Here is a 17866-nt window from a genome sequence, read left to right on the forward strand (position 1 = left end):
AATAGTCAACCTCAAATTTTTTATCATTTATGACAATTAAAATTAACTCAAGTGATATAAACAATAACAATAAAAAAAATAAAAATTGCTAGAGTGTAAATTATAATCAATGATAAAATTATTGTCTACTATTACAGAGAATACTAACTATAATAATATAAACTAAATTTAACATATGTGACGACATATTAATCGCAACCTGTTTGTTAAATTATACGAGAATATATGAGAGAAAACGAAACTAATGGAAAGAAATCAATTGATTTTGATAGAATTATTAGTTGATACAGTGAATATTCCTACCATACGAGCAATACACGATGAGATATTGCCGGTCAAAACATGTGTTTCGTTTCAAGTAAGAACTGTATACACTTATTAACCTATTTATTAACTCAGTATGATTGACTATAATAATCATCGTAGATATTAAACCTGCCTCCCATCAATATTTATCAAGAAGCACCAACGGAAGCTTGCGCCTGTATCCCTAATGGACCGCAAGTCTTCAAGAAGGGCAAGTCCTGCCTATTCGCCCTCCCGGACAGTGTTCTACAGAAACCATTGTGCAACTTTCCTATAGTAATGTCTGTTTATAAAGAACTGCCGCCAGGACTCCTGCCGGATGTGATACTAATTGGTTCGTCAATTTTATTATTTCTTTTTTCTTCAACACTGCAACACTTATCAGATTCTATATAGATTCGGGAGATTGGTATTTTATAAAGATACATTATATTCAACATAGGCACTCATCGTATTCAACTTCACGGTTTCATGAACTCTCTACTCGGTATGCAGAACTCTCAGGACAGTAAGCCGTGCAAAACGATGAAGAACGCTTTTAAAATTACCACGGCGACGGGACAATACGTGGGCGAAGTCACGGTCTTTATTCGTGTCTCGTGCTTTGGCAAGAAGATCGTCACGCAGTTTCAGCTTCCTCACAATAAGAAATCCTATCTCTTCAAAGGCGTCGACGATGGTCCCGTATACCAATGCAAAAGAGTCACTTCCGCTCTGCATACACGACAGATAAACTGCGTGTGTCCTGCGAAGAAAGTTGGTGATGGCAGCGGAGAAGCGATCGCTAGAAGAACTCGTTGTTGTGTTAGCGCCGATGAGCGAAGAAGACAATTAGGGGATATCAAAAGAGATAAATGTCCACCGTGTTGTCGCGGTACGCGGGATATTTCCAGGAGCAGAGAAACCGTCAGAAAATGTGGCTGCGTCGTTAAGGAAGAACAGACTTACAATTGCACTAAGTCAAGCATCAAACATTCAACATGAATAGAGAAGCGCAGGATGCTTTTTTGTAGGTCAACAGATAAACAATTCAGAGATGAAAATATTTAACAGCGAAGGTTCTCAGCCAGTCAATCGACAACCGTCGCATCGTTTAGATCCTCGTCCGATATCCACGGGCGCTCCTGCGTATTTAAATCTCCATTTATTCCTGTCCAACGTCGCGGGGGGCGCCGTGATGGAGCCAAAGGGATGCGACTGCAGGAGGAAGGGAGGCCCGGTCGACGACACCGCCGCTCTCATCCCCGCCAACCCCTTACCTCGCTACGGGGTGCTAGGCCGATATTGTCGCGTCTGCGCGATGAACAACATAGAAGACAGTCGGGCTAGTCGGACTCCGCGACAGAGACGTGCCGTCGCGGCACGTCGGGACGCGGCATTAACCCCCTCGCCGATCTCGGTGGAGGCGCCTGGTCGAGGTTGTTGATGGCATCTCAGCGGCGACAGCGACCCGGGTGCTCACCACGGACATCTTCGCACGGCCATGAACAGCTCGCCGCAGAACACAAGCACCGCCGGCACCGGGCAGCGACGGACGGCCGGCGTCGATAACAGCGACGAGGAGGAATGGAGCGGCGTCGTCGAATGTGTAATTACCCTCGAGTTGCTTCTGTCTGATCTCATCTAGCAATTCTATAAAAAAAAAAAAAAAAAAAAAAAATTAATTAATCAAAACGATCTGATTAAATGTTTTTATTTGATTTTTAAATTGTTATTATTTGCACGATATTATCTGTATTTTCTTGCTATTTATCATTTTCACATAGAGATTGCGAAGATTTTATTTTATCAACTGAGGTAACTAGCGCAATTACTGTTGCTCTTCTTTTTATCATATTTACTATACTTGCATAAATAGATTAATACGCATAATAGATTACGATCTTAGTATTAAGTATCTCCTTACCCCTCTGTAGGCTGTCCTTGAGAGAACCAAATCCGATAGAGTTGCACGTGCTGACGAAGACCGACGTCGCCGGACCATCATCGTTGAGAAGAAGAACGGCACGTACGGTTTCACGTTACAGGTAATGCTGATTTGTTACTAGACTACATAACAAATATGATATTTCGAGCTCCTCTGTAGAATCTGCGGCTGCTATTAAAAAACATTCGCATAATTTAGATAATTTAAAATTCTACAAATCCAAACCAATTGAATTTTCTTTACTGTCTTGATCATTGGTAATTTGATCTCGATTGAATCAACAGAGTTATGGTATACACTACAAAAGAGAACAGGAGATAGAGATGGTAACTTACGTTGATTATGTGGAATATGATGGACCAGCGTTTAAAGCTGGTATGCGGGAGGGTGACGTGATACTCTCTATAAACGGTCACGAGATGGACAGGGCGGATCACAAGACTCTAGTAAACTTTATCAAGAACTGTGATACCAGAATGCGGATGGTCGTCTCCTTCGAAGATTGCGTCAGAAAGGTAAGCGAAAGGCTGATCGTCATCGACAATGTTGAGATTTCAAATATGTTTCTTTCTGATCTAATAACGACTGAATGACAAACTGAATTTTGGTACGACTAAATGCTACCCTACGATTACAGGTGGAATTACACATGCGTTACATCGAATTGCAACGCGCTCTTCAATCTCGTATAAGCGAACTGGAGAGACTGTGCGAAAGAGAACGGTCTATTTTGATGGGACGATGGAAAACCCATTCACTGCCAGCGCGGAAAAGAACGCCTAATAGTATTGTCGGCACCAATCCTAATCAACCATCACCCTCCTCCAGCTTCAACTCTTCTACGATTCAATGCTGCCGGCCAGCAACCTCCACCGAACATCTTCTACTTTATAACGTGGTAGCCGCTATTTACGTCTGTTTAATCGAAATAACGAAATTATACGTATATATAACAAAATTCAGAAAATTCTATAATAATTTTCGTAACGTATCGCGTCATTATTTTCGCGGTTACTCGGTTAACATTTCCTACATTTGTACGATTCAAATAATCTGAACGCGGATATATATTTTTTTAGTTTGCGGACGGGCGACCCTGTCTTATACCACGCAGCGCCGCTTGTCTTGTGACAGTCGGACCGCCTCGTTCCCGCAGTGATCATCATCACTTTCTCTCTAAAATGTCAAGCGAATCCGCGATGACCTCCTTGCGTCACAGTTATCACCAGGCGAACGGTATGATGGGCACACCTGCGAAAAGCAAATCTCACAAACAATCCTGTCAGCAGCAACAACAGCAATCGTCCGTTGCTGGTGAAGGACCATCATTACACTCCGCTCCTCAAAACAATCTTTGCGTCGCTTGTATCTCCAGCGCGAATCGTCGCCGAGAGCAATCCGACAGCGTTAGTTTAGATGCTTATGATCTCGCCAGTCCATGCTGTGACCCGAATTGCGTGCCAAGTCGTCGACGTCGCGAAAAACAACGACGCGCCCGCAACGAGCAGGCTCTCCATCAACAGCAACAGCAGCAGCAGCAGCAGCAGCAGGCTAACATGCAGCAGCATCATCACGTTCAAGGACAACGAGACCAACAGCAACAATCGCAGCAGCAGCAGCAGCAACCCAACACTCACAGCTGCCCTCGCACGTCCGGCCACAGTCTTCATTCGATTACGAGTAGCGACGTCTCGACGACGGCCGACAGCGTCGCGTCCTGCTCCACCAGCCTCAGCACCGACACCCTGTATTGGGACCCGAGTGTGCACCAGCGACCGCCGCCGTGCCTTCAGTACGCTAAGCCTAAATCCTGGGATAATCTTACCACCAAGGCCTTCGGAGGTTACGGCTTCGGTTACGGTTATCTGGACACCGCGAACGTCAAAACCCACAGCGCGGAACGTCCCAATAAAGGGTCACACAGCAGTGGCGGCGGTGGTACAGGTAGATCAAAGACGCCAGTCGGCATTATACAACGAAAGAGCAGTGGTGCCAGCAGCAGTACCGCTTACACTACCGCGACAAGTTCAACGGTCAGCCGACACTTCCAGCCGACGAAATCGACGGAGAGCTTGCTGATACTGCCGGGACCGTACCAGGGCGATCTCGACCAGGCCAGTCTGAGCTGCGAGTGTCTGGACGGCGGTGGCGGCGGACCCGGCTCGCGATTCGTTCAGTTGGAGAAGCATAAACGCGCCGACGAAACGGCGGGATACATCCCGTCTTCTCACGCGCAAGTCAGACACCGACGGTCTAGTCATTCCGATGGGAAACTACGGGCTATCAATAACTCCGAAGTCACGCGATTGTAATATCCTTTAAGTATATCTCAAGTCAAGCTACGTGCTAATAAAGCGTCAATATATAAATATTGCTTGCGTTTTATTTCGCTAACCGGATGGATGGAATTGGGAATCATGAAAACGAGTGGTACGTTTGCCAAGCGTTTGTCGTGAAAATCTTGGGACCTAAATGATTTATAATCTTTAAGCTATTCGCTCGTTCCTACGTTTTTAAATCTTTATATCTTCAGGTCGGAGTTACAGATACTTTACACGCCATCGCTGCACGAGCGCGTCGTTTCTTCTCCACGTCGCCATATAAACCGCCGAGTTTTGTCTAAATCGCTTTCACTTTGTGCTAAAAATTCATATTACCTACCGTCAATCAATCTAATATGCATTCAGGCATCTCTACCAAACTGCATTTTTCGTTAAAAAGATTATTAAACTTAAGATTATTTCGAACATATAGTTGCTAGTCGTTCATGTAATAAGCATTCATTTAATGAAACATTTAAATAAACGGTTTCTTTGGCTAAAATTCATCGGTATAATATTTCAACGCACACATGAAAGCAAAAGTCTCGGTTCAATAAATACTGTTATTTCAACATACGTTGTAGTAAAACGTTCTATAACTCAACATATCTGTGTTTAACTCAAAAATGACCGTTAACAATGCGCGCTGTTAAACTTTGGCCATTTAGTTCATATACAGATATTACAAAGTGTATAATCTCTTGGATTGTGTATACATACACATACATGTATCCTCTTTTTATATACATATACACGTACACAAACATAAACGCACTTGCGCGCGCATACATAGACGGTATGCCCGATCGATTCGCCCAATTCTCTTCATATCACTCCTATGCATATTTGTGTGTGTATGTGTTTATCTACATGCTGGTTCACAGTGTGCAACAAGTATGTACACAACTTAGCGCGTATGTATATTCCCGTGCATAATCACATGTTTGTACATATGCACCGGATATTGCAAAGTTGACCGTCGAGTCAAAAAATAAATTATGTCGTTACTTCCCCTCCTTTTCCTCTAAATATCCAAGCTCTTTGTCACAGATCTCTTCTATCGAAAAGCTTAGTGAGCGGATGGCTCAACTGCGTATTCTACAATGCATACTGTACAACAAAAAGTGCAGGAATCGCTTTTCCTTTACGGATTTTGACACTTGTCAAATCTTCACTTGGAAATGAGCCTTACAGGAATCTTGAATTTTCGTACTCTAGCTTATTTTCAAAAGCAGTTAATAGGATGTTTTTACAGATTCTTCGACTTTACAATTTCCAAATTTTCGCAAGATCTCTTGATTTTCAAGTCTCTACCTTCGACCTTTAGATCGTGAATCTCTGAATCTTTATATCCTTGGAGTCTAGAATACATCGCGTATCTTTGGGTCTTCATATTTCACAGATTCTAGAATCTTTGCTAAATTACTCATGGATTATATCAAATCTAGAATCATTTAGAATTCTAGGTTTCTGTCACTAAATCCTCGACTTTGTCTAATTTACAGGATTATAGGAAAGACGTGGGCTAGCTGTCTAAATTGCCGCTTACATGCAACTGCAGCTTCCGTAGACGAGGAAATTATTTCGTTTTAAGATCATCGAAGCACCTTGGATTCATTTCTCATACGGGAGTAGAGCAGATAGGACTAAGGAAAGGCCTGCCTCGATGTCCTCTAGAAGAAACATCGGGCTGCAAAAGACACTTTCAAATGGCCTTCTTGGAACTTTCGTTACTCCCAGCAAACAAATGCGCATATTCCGTCCGGCTCGATAGTTGTGTCAGAACATCATCTGGAAGAAATAAACAAGTTTAAACAAAAGATTCTCAATTAAGGCGCCCATTTTCACTGGTTCTCTCACAATAATCATCAGCTTATAAATGTCAGAAGTGAAAAGTCACGTTTTTTTTTTAATTCTAAAAGCAATAAATTATTTTTTTTTCGTGTCACTATTTGAATTTAATATGAATTTTCACAATACACAAAGAATATTTTATTTATATTGTAATAAATCTGTACAACTATATTTTTTTGTACAATATACAGTTCTCTATTCTGACGTTCAATATAGCCGTGATAAAGAAACAGGATCCTTAATCATTGGAAGAAAATAAATCTCTCGATCAAAAGTGTTTACCGAAGCTGACTGTGTAAGCGTTCTCGTCGTTTCTGGCCTGCTGAAAGATCCTGTCGGATTCCTCTGGTTGCATGCGTAACGATAACCTCAAGGCTTTCCTGAGCTCCGACTGCGTCAAACACGTTGCTGTTTTCGAGCCGCATATCTATAACACAATGTGATTGCGTAAAAATAAAAGTTTACACGCTATATGCACGATAGAATTAAACTTAAACAGTTTGCATACTTACATCGAATGCAATCTCGACCTTGTCTAGTTCTGAAGACGCGTTCGCCGTCGCCAAGACGGTGAAGATATACTCCTCGAGATCGATTTTTCCTTGCCCGAACTACAAAAGTAAAATATTTTCCATGAAATTAATTCATACGCGCATGTACAATAGTTCAATTTCATTGTATATATATATATATATATATATATATATAAGTACCTTGTCGTGAATGCGAAATAATTGTTGGGTGGTTGGATCCTTGTCGTCCAATCTAAGGATCTGTGCGAATTCCTGCAGATTCACCTCGCCAAAATTATTCGTCTTCTTCTGGACGAGTTCTTCCTCAGTTTTCGATGCCACTAAACTATGATAGATGAAGTACAAGTCGTTTCAATCCTAATCGATTAAGTACGTAACATGTATACAACGTTTAAACTACTGTTCGCCACCTACCCTAATTTGTACCGAAGCTTATGGCTTTTTACGATATTGGACGCATGTGGAAGATGTAACTGATGGGCCTTTCTAATGATCCGACAATCGTCATACGTGTAATCCGAAACGGGAATCTTCAGTGCTCTGTAAAGTCAAGGAGATTACCGTTTACTGATCCAGACTCCTAATCCGCTACGTGAATGAAAAACTCACTCCGCCATAAGACGTCGTACGTTGTTTGCGTACAGCTTGGGGTCCAGTTTTTCCGCCTCGCTCGGATTATAGACGGGAAGAAACTCGATCTCGCAGCTGCTGTTTAACTGCGTCAACGTCAACCATAGCAATTTCAATCTGCAACGGATGTAACGCAACGGATAGAGCATACCGCAAAAAATAAAGGCGTAGGAATAAAAAAAGGAAAAAGAAGAAGAAAAAGAGAAGAGGATGGCTCTATACTTACGCGCCAGGGCCTTCCCATGTCCACGTAACCGTGTCCAATTTGTTGGGATATCTGATACACACCGGCTGCACCGGTACCCCGGGATAAAACGCGCCCGATTTGAACGTGATCAAGCACGACCGGTTTGTGCAGGTCCCTTCGGGAAATATCATAACCTGCGGAGAGAACGGCGTCGGGTCAATTGCATCAGGAGACGCGAAGATATGCGATATGCGTCTCGATCGCAAGCTCGTGTGTGTATCTCACACTCCCGTAAATTATTCAACAGCATTATAAAAGTCTACAACTTCCGCAAACTTTGCGAAACTGCGGCTTTATAAACTTCATAAAGTCCGTACAGCATGACTTTTAATCATAATGTCAATAGTCTTCAGGGGGAAGAATATAGAAGCTCGGAAGGGAGGCAATATCGCACGAATATAAGTCCTATTTAAACTTTATTTTCCGAGTTGCATTATATTAAAGACTTGTCTACCTTCTGTTGTAACAAAAATACACACACACACACACACACACGCACGCACGCACGCACGCACGCACGCACATGCTGCGGCACATCTTTAGATAATAACGTCTATTACTAAATATCAGGCCACAACATGACGCGGCATGCACATTAATTCTATTTATATGTATTCTATGTATATACTTATAAACTCTCTCTCTCTCTCTCTCTCTCTCTCTCTCTCTCTTTCGCCTTCTTTTTATTGCGTTACACATCCCGTATATATACTACCATTATAAACTCCACTAATAGTTTAACACTGTGTTCGCTCACCTGTGGCCAATCTTCCTTCGAGGTAGTCCTCTCAATAATCTCCTTAATAGTGTTCTGACGGGAATTCGGATCTTCTCTCCACACGTAGACCGGCTGCGTATAGTTGATGAGTTCTATATGCGTCAATAACATAAAAAAAGGTAACGAAAAGTATACAATCGATTTTATAAATATCAAACCGGTAATTGCAGCTTGCATCGTGCTTGACTTCATTCGGATTGATTGAGCCAATTGCTGTTGCGCAAGAACTTATTTTGAAGTAAATCGCGTCTATAAGAAAAACTTGCGGAACGATTTGATCTGTTATTCAAAGTTATTCGATCAGTCAACGGCCACCCGAGACCGGAAATTCATTGCGACAATCTTGCAGAAGATTGAGACCGATTATTTTGCAAGTTTGCATAAGTAAACATTCATCATTGTTTCGTTAAAGTGTGCAATCGGTATTATAAGTAACGAAATTTCTAGAAATGTTCTATTCTTGTTCTAAAATCATTTGTCATACACAAATGGTGAATGGGATTTGTTAAGCGACACAAAAATATTAATATTAATATTCTATTTACCATGAACGCTAAACATCTCTTTGATAAGAAGGAAAAAGTCATTGTAACATTGAACCTTATCGATAACTGAGCACGTTTAATTAACGTCGCTATCTATATAGCGCGATAGTAAAACAACAAACATACACGTGCCGCATTACATAAATAATTATCTTTTCTTATTGCGCGACCTTATAACAATCATTATAGGCCGCTTTTGCGCTCGTTAACAAATGCTGATGATACTCGGGGCCCAATTTTCGTTTAAAAAGATCTCACGTAACGCAACATCAGGCCTCAATGACACGCTTCAATGACTTCTTTAATATGCACAGTGCCTGCTACTGTCATCATTTTGCTTGGCTCAAGTCTAATCACGCACAAGTGTGTTCGACGTCGTAATAAGTAACATCTTGACTGTTTCGAGCGTCGAAGTGCGCCAGTTGTGGGAGATACTCGAAATCAATATAAATACGAAGGTGGGGCTTATATAAAAAAAGGAAACAAAAGTGTATCACCTACTTCCGATAAACGGATTCAATCCCGACTCCCGCCTGACGATGATCGAGGGGAATCCGGTGACGTAAACGATGCCGCCGTCGATAAAGGTCGAGTGCGGCGCGAGGACCAGAATCGGGGCTTCCGTTCTGGAAGCCTGCCTTCCTCGTACTACGATTTTCATCCCGCCGGCCTGGTAAGTCAGTCGGCCAACGAAACATATCCATGGCACTAATTTTCTGCGGGTGTCAACCGACAAGCATACATGCAAATGGAATTACTCGGGAATGGCCCTATTAAATATTCAAGTGTCGCAGCACCGATGAAGACGCGTCCGTGTCGCGATCGTCGATGGTATCGTCGTAGAGAGAGAGGGAATATCGTATATGAGGATCGTATATTTAATACTACCACTACGTGGTCGTACTACGAAAGAGAGAAACGCGTTTACGAGCAAGTACGTCCGATGCACTTTCTACGCACGATCGAGCGATGGAGAGAAAAAGGGACAAAAAAAAAAACGGTGAAAGCATCCGATTAGTGACACAAGTTTCGACGATTAGTTAGTATGCCTCGCAAAATTTAAAATGCATATATATATATATATATATATATATATATATATATATATATACGCCCCGAGGAGAGCGCATCCGCGTTTTCCTTTTTCAGCTGTCCAACGCGGGATGCGTACCAATGTACTGCGTACAATGTAATTTCGTTTCTGCAAAACGAACTGCTTTGCAGCTTGATCTACAACTTTTAGGTAATATTGCACACAAACATTTTATCTATAAATAGATAGGAGACTCAGGTGCGTCAGTTAATAAGTAGCGCAATTATGCAACTCCTTTATTAGTGCTTTTTAACTTTACTCGCGACTTTTGAGTCGCTGTCTGTCAAATAAGATAAAACACACACACAGTAAGTAAAAGCCGTGTTAGCGACATTTGTTAAAACTGTCATAGTTAGTTGCTGAAAAGTAAATCCCATCCACCATATATGCATCTACGAATATTATTGTATGTACAGTAACATAAAATAATACAGCTGAACGTTGCGGTTTTATGACGTCAAGCGGAAATCTTTCGTTCCCATAAGAAGAGAGGTCGCAAATTAATTTAAAATATTCATCTACTCACAGATTTCTCTTGATTTCGCCGATGTAATAAGTTGCTACTGCAATTTAATTTATTTGAAATATATATATATATATATATATATATATATATATATTTATTTAACGACTTCTCTCCTGTCAATTAATTTGATTCACCAAGAGATGATAATGCGATGGGCGACCTACTTCCGAAAAAAGGAAGGCGACTACTCTCCCCTTTGGCAACGATGCTCGGCCCGCCGAGGTACACGACCGGAAGTGCATCGAAGAAACTGGAATGCGGGGCGAGAGCCAGCACCGGTGCGTCCTTAGTTTCCGCCTTCCGGCCCTTGACCTTCAGGTGATGAAATCCACCGCAGAGAAATAACGCCCGCATCATCCAGCAGATCACGACGCGCATGTCTCTGTTTTTAAGTGGTTTAATTTGCGCATGCACCATCGTCCGATGCAATTCTCTATTTTTCTACTCTCGTAAGGGAGTCTAGAATGATTAGCGGGGTTTGTATAAGCGTTCCTGGGAAAGTAGGGAAGTCCATCGAAAAGAGATTCGATTTTATATATATATATATATATATATTCTGTTAGCTTGCAGAGATCCTTAAATCTGGAGGAACTTCAGGAATTTGGAAACACTTAAAAATGTGACAGATCGCATAGAAAAATTCTCTTCGTAGAAAGGATTAATTTATCTTATCCAAATAAAATCAAGTTTTCGATAGTGTTATTCCAAACGTGTAAATAATTCAAAATCCTAAATTCACAATTCCTATACGCGGTAAATATTTATTGTCAGAGAAAAAGGTCATACCAGGATAAAAGTTGCAGGAATTTACTCGTATAATTTCAAAAATAATTACAAAATTATAATTGTCTAAAAATTATTTTGTTCTCTTTTAATAGTTAAAGATACTTTAAGAATATTTCTTCCCGTCATAATGTTTCATTACGGTACAAGGTCGTCTTATAGACTTTTCTTATCTCGAGACCTTGATAATAACACATGACTAAATTATGAAAGAGATATAAATACGCGACAACTTCACTGCCAAATAATCACGATATCATTTTTTTTTTGTGCAGATATACATTAATCGAATGCGGAAACCTTTTTGTTAAACAATACGTGACACTTTGATGATTCCAATTGCAAATTTAAGATATCTGAAATTATTCAATGTGTAAATTATGAAAAAATTCAAAACACGTGTAAATTTTGTCAATAAATTATAAAGAGAGAGACGATCGAGTATCAGTGTCGCGAGATAACAAATCATTAGTGAATTATTACAAGAGGACAGAGATACGTTTCACTGAACACGAAACTTTAACGTAATAAAATCGAACAAGGACTTTGTTAAAGGCGAACAGACAACCTTGTCTCGAAGGATTTTTTTTAATAGTATTCATTTCCTTTCCCCTATCTCTGTCACGGTCAGCCAAAATCCATCGATCGCCTTGGGACGTGACCTCCAATCGAGCGTTTAATTCAGATCCCGTGAGTTCACTTTATAACAGACAAATATTATTAAATGTCTCTCGAATATCTCGCGAGTAATATTTTAAGATTGAGAGGGAGATTGTTAGTTCGAGATTTAAGGATCTCTAAGCTCCGAAACTTCAGAACGTGGATTTAGTCTGCTAATAAAAGCAAGTTGGTGTATCGTACCAGCCCAAGAAAAGGGTTAAAAAGCGATCCCGAGGAGTACGGTTAACATAAATATAAGCTTAATAGAGATAGACTCGGAATCAGGAATGAAGGATTACGGAAGAGAAACGTTCTTTCACGTCGCGATCATCTCGGCTTGATTTCCTTCAAACATACCGCCTCCATCCCTTGAGAGGAGCTCGTCGAAGATCTTCCTCGGACAATCCATGCAGACCGAGGCAGGCCAACAACCACGCCAGGATCATCAAAATTGTGATTGCAGCTAATCTGAACGGCAGGAGGGCGATTGTTAGAAATATCGTCTGAAACAAAACAAAATTTTATCTGCCTATGTTAAGTATTTAGCATCCCAACATGCAAATTTCTAATAGTTTTGATTTTATTATTAACTGGTGGCTTTGGAAAAATACAAAAAGTAATTAATGACGCAATATTTAAAAAAAACACATAAATGTCCTGTCCATAAATGCAAAAATTTAACAGAAAAATACAAATGCAATTCAAATGCACGTAATATTACAAACAAATTTTATCAATTAAAAATTAATATCAACTAGTTGTCATAAAAAAAAATCTGATTTATAAGATAATACTATAATTATTATTATATAATTTAAAATTTATATAGATAAATATAATAATTAAATGCTATTATTTTACGGACATAAATACTAGTTCAATAATTTCATTAAATTTTATCGACAACTACATTAACATTAATTTTTGATTAGTAAAATCTTAATTTTTGTATGGCTATTTATGGGATTACATACACGTTTCAATATTTACATTGTTTTTTGCATCTCATCTCATTTGCACTCACTCCGCATTGCATCCGCACCGCGTCAACATCACTGCAATCTTCTCGCAACCTTTCGGCTGCACCACCCGGTCTTTCTACATACACACTAGAATTTTTCCGCATCTTTCCCACAGTTTTTCCAACATATCATATCCGCATTGTATTCACACCGTATCGTAACCGTATCGAAATTATACTTCAATCTTCCCGCAATACTTTTCGCACACTTTTTGCAAAGTTTTGCAAACTTTTCGCAAGTTTTCCCCATAATTTTTTCGCACCTTTCCCGCAATCTTCCGGCAACTTTATCGCAATTTCCCTGCACATTTTGTTAGAGTTCTTTCACATCTTATCCGCAACATTTCCGTAACATTTCCCGCATTGTTACTGTGCTTAAAATTCTAATTCTTCCGCATCTCCCTATACTTTTCCGCAACTTTCTCGCAATTGTACCGAAACATTTTTGCAATCCTTTCCTTTAAACAACAAATCATTCCGCAGTCGCACCACAATCGCACTGCAAACACACTGTAATTTTCCCGCATATCTTCTACAACCATAATCATGTTGCAATCACATTGTAACGTTTGTTTCACAATAAAAAAAATATTCCAAATATGTGTTCAATAATATACTTAATATTAATAAAAAAATGTGTGATATCCGAACAAAATTATCTTTTAAGAAAAGAAAAAATAAATGACGTCAAGTTCAAATGCTCTTTATTATTTTTGATTTATGTGGAAAAATATTTATAGACTTGAAAACTCTTCTATAAAACAGACTTTTTGGACATGAAAATTTTCCTATAAATGTTTTTTCACATAAAAATAACATAGAGCACTTAAACTTGACGTCATTTTTTTATTTTTTTCTTAAAAGGTAATGTTCGAATATGCATTAATACTCGGCGCACATTATTACAAAACTCATTTAGAATTCGGCATTAAAAATTCATCAAGTCAATGAAGTGTCCTCTGAAGTGAACCTCGAGCATTGCAGGATCGTAAAAATGGGACACGCAGATAAGTAAATAAGTAAGTAAGTAATTGGCTCTCGGGCCACCTCATCGCCTGTCTCAGGCGGTCAAGGTTGCGGGTTGTCCAACAGAAGGCTTCGCCTTCCCGTGTCTCGTTAAAAGGAATAGAAAGAAAGAATAAAGAGCAGAAAGGAGATGGGATGCGAGTACCGTTCGTTACTGTTCCGTTAGGCGCACATCAGTCGTTTCGTCCCATCTCGCTTCATCTTATCGAAGAGGACTCGAGATTGACGCGCCGGATGTGTGATGTATCAAGTCTGAGCCGGATATCACCAAGAATGAAACAAGAATGTCTCTTTATCAAATTTCTATTATAATAAATATTGATCTATACAAACTCGATTATGATCGCTATGACATAATTCTTCCGTGAGAATGGAAGAGAATTGGGATAAAGATTAAAGGAACAACCGAAGGTAAACTTCGTTCGCTAACTAGAAAATAATGTTTGAAGCAAAATTTTCAACAGAGAGATCAATGAGAATGCTCGATTCAAGTTATTCTAATCGATAACCTTACGCAAATAGTAACGAAGAAGCCTTCCATACGTTCGTTCATGCGTTGATTTTTGTATATAGAAAGTTGTCTCGTGGGTAAATCTTAAGGGCCGTATCGCGTTGTTTCGTGATAAGATGTGTTAGAAGTACGTCAACGATATGACAATACAATTATTCAGAATGCGCTGCAAATTATTATGTGTGAAATGCATCTAGAGCAAAAGGGGAGACTAGAAAGAGAGTGAATGTGATATATGTGAATGTGAGAAAACGTAATATAATTTCGTTGATTTTTTTTTTTTTAAGTTTCTCGATACGATACGATATTCCAGTTTGGATCCTGTTAGAATCGAGAATCGTGCCTTCATGTTCTTCATTCACTCGCAACATCTAGAAATGTGGGGCTTTCTACGCGTTCGAGACTTCACCGGTGTTTTAACAAGAGAAAGCATCGGGTCCACGAAGGAGCGCAACTCGCGCCGTGTTAACGGCTAGAAAAGCGTAGGCCGCGATTTTAATAGCACGCGAAATACCGTGGACGACAAAAAAACCATGAGCGATTCCGTTTTTCGCAAAACCTGAAACCTACAACACGAAGAAACGAGTTTAACGAGTGCGAGAATCGTTTTCTATTTCCTAGCCGTAAGCAATCCGGGTCAACAGGCGATTAGGTCTTTAGGCTTTCGAATGTAAAAGAAGTTACATTCGGACGGAATTTCATGGAAAAAAAAAAAAAAAGAAAAAAGAAAACTAAACGTATACAGATCTGTGTATAGACATAATTAATTGTATTTACGGCCCGTATTGTCGCATATGCCTCGAAGGAGTCGCAAAACGAGCGGATTGATTTTTGAACAACATAATACACACGGTCACGTGGCTGGATCTGGGTACACATCACGTCGAAGCTTTCCACAAATCGCGCGGGTTCCCGAGCCGTATCGAGGTATCTAATCCGAGAATGAACGTATCGATGACTCGTGACGGCCTTGTTCACGGTTAATACACGTGACCAATATTCGCATCGCGTTTCACTCGCACGGAAATCCGCGCGTGAACGCGCCGAGGAAAGTGGGGCGGAAATTAAACGCACGCCTCGTACCATCCGCGGCGGTGATGACGGTCGTAAAGTCTCTTTTCGAAAATCATCATAAAATCCCGGAAAAAACGACGATCGTCGAAGTGACGCGCAAAATCGACGGTTAAAATCGGCCTGGCCGATTCCAGCTGTGAAAGTCTCTCTCGCGAGTGATCGACTCGCGAGGAAAAACCCGTACCCGCGCGATATCTCCTCGGCCTGACCCCACGAATGTTTTCCTTCCACATTTTTCTTACGTTTCTTACTCTCGCACATTTCTCACTTACGCCGCATATTTCGGGTTTGCGGCGCGATCTTACATAACGGTGATAATCATTATATTGTCATGTATATTGTTACACGTACTGTCCATGGATTGTGCGTGCTGTCACGCGCTGCGGATTTTATTATCGTTCGAATTGTGAAAGCGAGCGATGTTTGAGTCGTCGGAGAGGAAGATGGTTCTTTCAACGCGATTCGAATTATCTCCCTGGGACTGTAATAAGTTTCGAGGTCGACTTTGAACTATATCCGTCAGAGGCCTTCACGGTTATTTTGTCAACATCGATTGTCACCGCGTTAGTCGATTAACCAGAATAATCCGTGAAGGATCCGTGTAGAAACGGATGACGGACGGTACCGGTAGGTCGCAAGTTCACAAGCTGATCCTCAGCTGGCCACGGCTGGTATCGGCTAAAAAGTTTCTCGACATCGGTTGCTTACAAATTCGTACAAGGTCCGTATACATCCTGGAAACTTGACTTCTCATCCCGATTAACGAAAATTTTGGCATTTAATTAAATACACTTCGTATTACATATCTTGATATTAGACGTATAATCAATTCGCAATTGGGACCAGCTGCCAAAAAGTGCCAGGGACAGACGAGTTACAAGCTCGTCTGCAAAGTTCGCGTAAATTGCGAAGTAATTATTTAACACTCACGCGCACTTTCTTGGCACCGCGATCGAAGCACACCCCGTGGCGGCGGTGGTCGGCGGCATCCCCTAAAAACGCGACCGCGCGACGATCGATCTCGGGGAAGGAAGCTGCTTTCGGGAGATACTGACCTTGAGCTTGTCGTACGTGGAGCCGAGCTCGAGCCGATGCACAAAGGGGTTGAGAATGTCGGGAGTGCCGAGGGAGGAGGCGCCGTCGGTGTCATCGATATTTGGAGCGTTATCCGATTCTCCGTTTTCCGTATTAATCACCATTGGTTTTCCCATCATCGCGAAGGATAAATGAAGCTGGGATGAGACTCGCCCGATTCTCGGGCGGGGGGGGGGGGGATGAAAATGGGGCGATCCGCGCTAGCGACCCTCCGGCGATTCGTCGTACGTTCCCTTTGCCGTACGAGAGAGGGAAGACACGACCGACGCGAGATGTGAAAATATCGCAAAGCACTGTTGTTGCACCACGCGCACCTCTCCGTGTGCGAAAGGGTTGACGGTCGATGGTAGACTGCGCTACCCGGACGCGCGCCACCGCGAGCGCTCGGCGCCTCCTCCCGTCGATTACGCGCCGGAGAGCGAGCGAGCGCCGCCGTCGGCGCTGAGCGATGCCGTCGACCTGGTTAACGCTTGTTCGATACCGCGCGAGAATCCATTCTACCTCGTACTGCGCGGTTACCTCGCGCGTTTCCTCGCGCTATTTCGTCGCAAAATGTGACAGGCTCGTCGTTCTCCCCTCAGCGTTTCGATAGAAAGCGACCGAAAATGTAAATCGGTCCATTTATTTCAAAAGTCTCGCTTCGCGCGAGGGATGGCTTTTCTAGGGAATTTCCGCCGCGGGAGGCCCCCCTATCATTAATTTCAGGCCCTGTAATTGACTTTAATTTTTTTGCAAAGACGTATCTTACAACGCGCGCAAATTAAATATTTTTTTTCCCCCTTCATTTTCTTCATGACGAAGAGACTTACTTCTTTCGAAAAGAGACTACCCCTTTTTCTCGAATCTATGTTAATTATCTATTGGTAATTATCGTGACGTAACGGAAAGGCCAAGCTCTAATTAGTTCGGTGTCTAATTACACAGACAAACAGGAAT

The 17866-nt window shown here is 41.3% G+C and overlaps 3 protein-coding genes across 7 annotated transcripts; 2 read left to right on the top strand and 1 right to left on the bottom strand.

The window, feature by feature from the left end:
- Window positions 1–69: 69 nt before the first annotated feature.
- Window positions 70–1290, top strand: LOC105432735 (uncharacterized). The gene is made up of 3 exons (XM_011647676.3): window positions 70–358; window positions 427–640; window positions 749–1290. The coding sequence occupies exons 1-3, from the start codon at window positions 245–247 to the stop codon at window positions 1288–1290; spliced, it is 870 nt and encodes a 289-aa protein (XP_011645978.2). The 5' UTR covers window positions 70–244.
- Window positions 1291–1334: 44 nt separating this feature from the next.
- LOC105432736 (uncharacterized) lies at window positions 1335–4604 on the top strand. Of its 2 annotated transcripts, none has more exons than XM_011647677.3 (5): window positions 1335–1894; window positions 2223–2333; window positions 2518–2748; window positions 2871–3131; window positions 3313–4604. In XM_011647677.3, exons 1-5 carry the CDS (start codon window positions 1790–1792, stop codon window positions 4543–4545), a joined length of 1941 nt encoding a protein of 646 aa, XP_011645979.2. In that variant the 5' UTR covers window positions 1335–1789; the 3' UTR covers window positions 4546–4604. The 2 variants fall into 2 exon arrangements, with proteins under 2 accessions (XP_011645979.2, XP_011645980.2); XM_011647678.3 differs by having other exon boundaries at window positions 2871–3128.
- Window positions 4605–5097: 493 nt separating this feature from the next.
- On the bottom strand, window positions 5098–17567 carry LPCAT (lysophosphatidylcholine acyltransferase). Of its 4 annotated transcripts, none has more exons than XM_089083200.1 (11): window positions 16891–17567; window positions 12561–12706; window positions 9643–9857; window positions 8576–8688; window positions 7798–7952; window positions 7551–7688; window positions 7356–7481; window positions 7122–7266; window positions 6921–7019; window positions 6691–6835; window positions 5098–6345 (listed from the first exon to the last, which is right to left on the bottom strand). In XM_089083200.1, exons 1-11 carry the CDS (start codon window positions 17047–17049, stop codon window positions 6260–6262), a joined length of 1527 nt encoding a protein of 508 aa, XP_088939326.1. In that variant the 5' UTR covers window positions 17050–17567; the 3' UTR covers window positions 5098–6259. The 4 variants fall into 4 exon arrangements, with proteins under 4 accessions (XP_088939326.1, XP_088939325.1, XP_088939327.1 ...); XM_089083199.1 differs by lacking the exon at window positions 9643–9857 and adding an exon at window positions 10925–11142 and having other exon boundaries at window positions 16891–17533; XM_089083201.1 differs by lacking the exons at window positions 9643–9857; window positions 16891–17567 and adding exons at window positions 10925–11142; window positions 13180–13727.
- Window positions 17568–17866: the final 299 nt, after the last annotated feature.

Source organism: Pogonomyrmex barbatus, unplaced genomic scaffold (genome assembly GCF_055798465.1).
Source record: "Pogonomyrmex barbatus isolate J1 unplaced genomic scaffold, ASM5579846v1 scaffold7, whole genome shotgun sequence".
In the NCBI taxonomy this organism is placed as follows: Eukaryota; Metazoa; Arthropoda; class Insecta; order Hymenoptera; family Formicidae; genus Pogonomyrmex; species Pogonomyrmex barbatus.

What these genes read in the sequence shown, in the direction of transcription:
- LOC105432735 (XM_011647676.3), top strand. Translation starts at nt 245, where the DNA reads ATGGAAAGAAATCAATTGATTTTGATAGAATTATTAGTTGATACAGTG. An exon ending in AAACATGTGTTTCGTTTCAA is followed by an intron (nt 359 to 426) that starts GTAAGAACTGTA and finishes TAATCATCGTAG; the next exon opens with ATATTAAACCTGCCTCCCAT. An exon ending in GCCGGATGTGATACTAATTG is followed by an intron (nt 641 to 748) that starts GTTCGTCAATTT and finishes TATTCAACATAG; the next exon opens with GCACTCATCGTATTCAACTT.
- LOC105432736 (XM_011647677.3), top strand. Translation starts at nt 1,790, where the DNA reads ATGAACAGCTCGCCGCAGAACACAAGCACCGCCGGCACCGGGCAGCGA. An exon ending in GGAGCGGCGTCGTCGAATGT is followed by an intron (nt 1,895 to 2,222) that starts GTAATTACCCTC and finishes ACCCCTCTGTAG; the next exon opens with GCTGTCCTTGAGAGAACCAA. An exon ending in TCGAAGATTGCGTCAGAAAG is followed by an intron (nt 2,749 to 2,870) that starts GTAAGCGAAAGG and finishes CTACGATTACAG; the next exon opens with GTGGAATTACACATGCGTTA.
- LPCAT (XM_089083199.1), bottom strand. Translation starts at nt 17,049, where the DNA reads ATGATGGGAAAACCAATGGTGATTAATACGGAAAACGGAGAATCGGAT. An exon ending in ACATGGGAAGGCCCTGGCGC is followed by an intron (nt 7,689 to 7,797) that starts GTAAGTATAGAG and finishes CATCCGTTGCAG; the next exon opens with ATTGAAATTGCTATGGTTGA. An exon ending in AGGTCGAGATTGCATTCGAT is followed by an intron (nt 6,836 to 6,920) that starts GTAAGTATGCAA and finishes ATTGTGTTATAG; the next exon opens with ATATGCGGCTCGAAAACAGC.